Source organism: Alligator sinensis, unplaced genomic scaffold (assembly GCF_000455745.1).
Source record: "Alligator sinensis unplaced genomic scaffold, ASM45574v1 scaffold388_1, whole genome shotgun sequence".
NCBI lineage: Eukaryota > Metazoa > Chordata > Crocodylia > Alligatoridae > Alligator > Alligator sinensis.
Window position 1 is genome coordinate 1,050,955 of NW_005842394.1, and position 4,946 is coordinate 1,055,900.

The window sequence follows — 4,946 nt, forward strand, 5'->3', positions numbered from 1 at the left end:
GCTGTAACCTTGTCATTTCTGCTTTAGAACACAGGTTCAGGGGGATGGACAGGCTGTCTAATTCCAGTATTGCCCAGTCACCATACACAAGTCAGCCAGCATTACCCATGCTGCAATGGGAGCAAATATCATCTCTCAGGAGAGTTGTTCCTGGCTGGAGGAAGAGAGATAGCTACAGACCTCTCTGGAAACTAAAGTGCAATTAAGCATCCATGCACTTTTTCTAGATATACAAATGAGTGTGTAATTCTCTCGCTGCCCAATAGCTCTACCCCCACAAACAGAGGCAGTGTAGAAGTTGTAAGGAAACCTATGTGGCCTGGAAGGGATTTTAGAAGCACTTGGCTTTCACCCAAATCTGCCCACTAAAGCCAATGCCAGCTTTTTTTTTAAATCATACCCTTTTCCTTTCTTTACTAAGAAGAAATGATGTGCCTTTTATTCATTCAACTATAACTAGGGACCTACCGAAATTGCAATTTCCCAGATTTTGTGAAAAACACAAAAAACAGCATTGCCCGCAAAAGCGAGTCAAAATCTGTGGGAAAAAATATTTCTATGTCCCTACCACCTACCTAATTTGTAGCATTTCAGTCTCCTGGCTTGCACATTTTTAAGCTCTGAACTCAGTGTTACAACAGAAGATGATGACTTACATATCTTCCTGGTCCATTCAAAAAACAACAAAAACACACATCTGCTTCTTGCCTTGTGGACTTCCTCAAGGAGGGAACAGTCCAGTTTGAAGATGCCTGTGCCATACTGCAGTTTTTCTCCAGTTAAAAACCATTTTGTAAAACCCTGATTTAAAAGCAGTTTCTATAAAGCCAGTGATGCTGGATAACAGCCGTTGTTATACAGTGGTTAATATCCCGTCCCATCATTTTGCCCTGTTTCATACTGCCAGTCCAGAGGGAGATATAAGTTAATATCTGTGTTATCTTAACAGCTGGATTTCAACATTGGTAGAGTTCAGATGAACTTCCTTCACCTTCTGAGCTCGGAGGTGGTTCAGCAAATCACCATCCACTGCCTGAACACACCGGTGTGGAAGGAAGGTTCATCTGAGAAGCCTTCAGAAAAAGCTCTGCGTTTTAAGGCTTGGAATGGACAGATATTTGAAGCAGGGGGGCAGCTGCAACCCGAAGTGGCAGCCGATGATTGCAAGGTATGAAGCCTTTGGAGTATGGCCAACAAAAACATAATGCCTGGGAGGAAAAGTGGGAGAGGTGGGGATAGAGCGGTGTTTCCAGTCAGAAGGTCTTCACAGGGCCATAAGTGACACAAAGTCAAAACCAAGGTCCAAATGCCCAAACCTCATCATGGTGCCAAAACCATTTTTATTGTTGTTTCCTCGGCATTAGTAAAAATAAGAATCGTGGGGAAACTTCGTAGTTCTAGGAAGGATGGAAAGCAAAAATCACTACGAACTCCAACTTGCATTTGGATATCCTAAATGTCTAAAGCTGGGTGTCCAAAAATAGTGTCAACCCTAATCCATGTGCCACCTTTTCAAAAGTGGCCTCTAACTTTTCCATGCTTCACTCTCTGATTTTATCCATCATTTTAAACTGGGGATAAACTAACTTACCTCAGTAGCAAGTGCTTTTCAGCCACCTAGCTTTATGGAAATCATTCTTCTCCGCAGGGATCTAGTCACCCAGCTAACTGACCTTTTCCATTGTCTCTCCCCCTCTGATCAGCTCCAGGATGGTCGCTGGCATCGGACTCTCTTTCTGTTTCGGACCCAGAACCCTAACCAGCTGCCAATTGTCAACATTTATAACCTTCCACCATCCGAGCCAGGGAAACAGTATCACCTCGAGGTTGGACCCGTCTGCTTTCTTTGAACGGTGACTTCTCCAGCGCTCCAAGGTTCTGACCCCTTTTTTGGTCTAAGTCTTAAGCAGGGTCTCCCACCCCTCTTCACCGTAGATAGCTAGGCCTTGTTCTTTTCGGTTAACTGTTGCTCTAGCCATAGAGCCCATAAAGTCTTAAAGAACCCTTGGTCTATCGAACTCAGCAGCTTCTCCAGCACGTTCTTGAAAGAAGAACAAGCGACAAAAAAGTGGGGGATGTTGGCATCAGCCAAGACATGAACAGTAAAGGGGAATCAGGAACTCAAATGCCAGATGTTGTAAGCAATTCCACACACAAAGCTTTTTCCATGACCAAAGAAAGGTTGAGAGACCCTGAGAAGAAGTTTGCAATGCATATTTTTGTCCTACCTGGTTCCTGAGTTACCAAATGTTCTTTCCATGAAAACCCAGAGCTTCCCATTCAGAGCCTGTCATCTTCTCGACAGCTGCGCGCTGAATCAGAAATCAAATGAGGCTCTTGTGGGCGGAGTTGCAAGTTGAAGCTGGCTGCTCTGTGTACAGGAAGCATTTTGATGTGCAATATTAGAACAAAAATTATATATATATAAATATTATATATTATTTAAGCAAAAAAAAAAATTAGTATGTTCCTCCTTCCGTGGGTGAGTCTAATAAATGTCCCTTCTCACATGTGGTGCGGTGAGGGAGAGTCCCAAAACTGACCAGGGAAAATGGAAGGAGGAGGAGAGAAAGTGATTGGTGCTAAGATAGAGAGAGAGGATGGGCCCGTTTGATTTGTTTCTACCTCTCACTGTGAAATCTCTGGTGCTCTTAAAAAGATAATGTGTTATTTTATATATGACTAAACTATTTAAGGTTCTGAAGGTGCTACAATGTCTTGCCACAGACCCAAAAACCACCAGATGGGGACTGCTCTCTAAAATGAGAGGGGGGGATTGTGATCTTCAGCTAATCAGAAAAAAAAAACTGTTAAGTGTAAGTGCATTTAACTATTTTAAGGGATTTTTTTAAATGGCTTTTAACGTGAATTGAAATGGGAGTCAATAAATGCACAATGCAAAATGTTCTAAAATAAATGTACTTAAGGGATTTTTTTAAAGCAAATGGTGGGTTTTTAATGGCATTTCACTGCTTTGCTTTATTTTTTGGGTACAACTCACCCACAGAAGCTATAAGAATTGTGTCATAGGGAAGCCTTGAAGAGAGCTAGTTTGGGTTGTTACATAAATAGTTTTGCTGTATTTCTGTGTTGACCGCGTGTATAGTGTCCTTGCCAGCTCTTCTGTATTCAGTCATTCCCTGCTATGGGATCCAACAGCTGATCTCTTCTTATTTAAGGAAAAAAGCAAAACAAAAAACCCCCCCAAAAAACCCCAAAACAAAACAGAAAAAACCCCACACGCGCTATGGTGCTTTGTCAGGACCCGTCTGTCAAGACTGAAATCATGGTACCTTGTTGCTTCAGAACCCAACCAGGCTTGGAGGAGTTTTGTTTTGTTAAATTGTGTAGAAATCTAGTCTCTATGTGTAAATTTGGGATTTAAAAAGGAGAAACAGAGGATAATTATGGTAATAATCTTTTTATTCTATATAAGGAGTAATATTAATGTAATCTGAGCTGTCCTGTATTGGAAATGCTTCAGTGCCTGTTTTGGAGTTTTCTTGTCTTGTATGGACTATGGAATTTTTGGAGGAAAAAAAAAATATATGTGAGTCTCTCTTTTTACTACTGTCTTCAGTTTGATTTTCAATCAAAGCTAAAAATTAACAAAATATTTTCCAAATACCTCACCCCTGTCCATCCTCTCCAGTTCTGGTGCTTCCCCTCAAAATACCTCACGCTGCCAGCCCAGGGCTCAGTCAGTAAATGCCTCCCACCCCAAATCATTCTCCGAATGCTAAGTACCTTTGCGTTAAAGTTACCATAATCTCATGTCTCGCTTGCTTCTCTTCCTCTGTACACACTCCCCACTCTGTCCCACTCCCCCTCTTGTCAATGGTTTTGTACCTTTCAGGAGGTTGGAATTCCTACTTGTGCTCATTAAACTTTCTTCTTTTTTTTGGACTTTAAATAAATAATTAAAACTGAGGCAATGAAATGGGACTTTCATGGTTTTTTGCTTCTGAGAAAAATTCAGATGGGCAAGAGGAGCAGAAATATACTCGGGTGCAAAGATGCAACACAGATTCCCACCCCTCCTTGATCCTGCAACCAGCATCTGCATGGAGATGCACGGACTACAGCGAGGCTCCTTACAGGTGCAGGAGTTAGTCCTCCTTATTACAAGACCAGACCCATGTCTGTTAGCAAGGAACAGATTGACCCTAAAAATCCTCCTCGTGAAAGATTCAACAGCCCAGCTATTAAGAACGATTTGCCCACCCTTCTTTAGTTCTGTAGGTGTTTTATCAAGATGATACTATTCTTACCTCTCAGTTATTTGCCCCAGTTAAGAGGAGTTAGGCAAGTGTGGGCTGGATAGTCTGTCCCCTCCGCTGATTCTTACCCACCTTTCCTTGCAGGCTGCTGAAAAGAAAGGAAAGCAGCACTTATCTTTTCAGTTCACCTCTATGTACAGGATAGAGCAGTTCTAACTTCGTTCTGAAACAGGAATGGGGTTTTTTGCTATCTACAAGACAAGGCCCCCACACGAGGGTAGTCTTTTAGCTCAGGTACACACCGAATTGCTAGTTTTGCCACTGCAGTCAAGTTTAGGAAAATGCACTGAGCTGGAGCAAGAGCGCTTACCGATTTCCTGGAAATAGTTACACAAATTTCCAACTACAGTTCAATGAACATATAAACCAATTTGGATTTTCTGCTATTGCAACAGCTCTTTTTCTGGGACAGAGCTGCATTTAAAAGCTACAACTCTGCACAATTCCAAAAGCAAATATCCTGCTTCCTGGGTCAGATTGAAACAGGACAGCCCTCTCACATGCGTGTTTTTTTACGAGACATCCCCCCGCCGCTTTATTCCAGGCTAAGTTTGAAGGGAAAATGTAACCACAGACAGCCGAGGAATTTTTGTTGTAATTACACAGTGGAATAGATGGGAAACTGCTCCAGATAAATGTTGACAGTGTGTCAAAAGAAGCAGTCAC

The 4,946-nt window shown here is 42.1% G+C and overlaps 1 protein-coding gene across 3 annotated transcripts in view; it reads left to right on the plus strand.

The window, feature by feature from the left end:
* Window positions 1-4,278, plus strand: part of COL27A1 (collagen type XXVII alpha 1 chain) — a 227,542-nt gene extending 223,264 nt beyond the window's left edge. For all 3 annotated transcript variants that reach the window (XM_025211218.1, XM_006029712.3, XM_025211219.1), the window contains 2 exons: window positions 950-1,168; window positions 1,704-4,278. In XM_025211218.1, the coding sequence (XP_025067003.1) occupies window positions 950-1,168; window positions 1,704-1,850 (366 nt within the window). In that variant the 3' untranslated portion in view covers window positions 1,851-4,278. The remainder of the gene's footprint in view (window positions 1-949; window positions 1,169-1,703) is intronic.
* The last annotated feature ends 668 nt before the right edge of the window (window positions 4,279-4,946 follow it).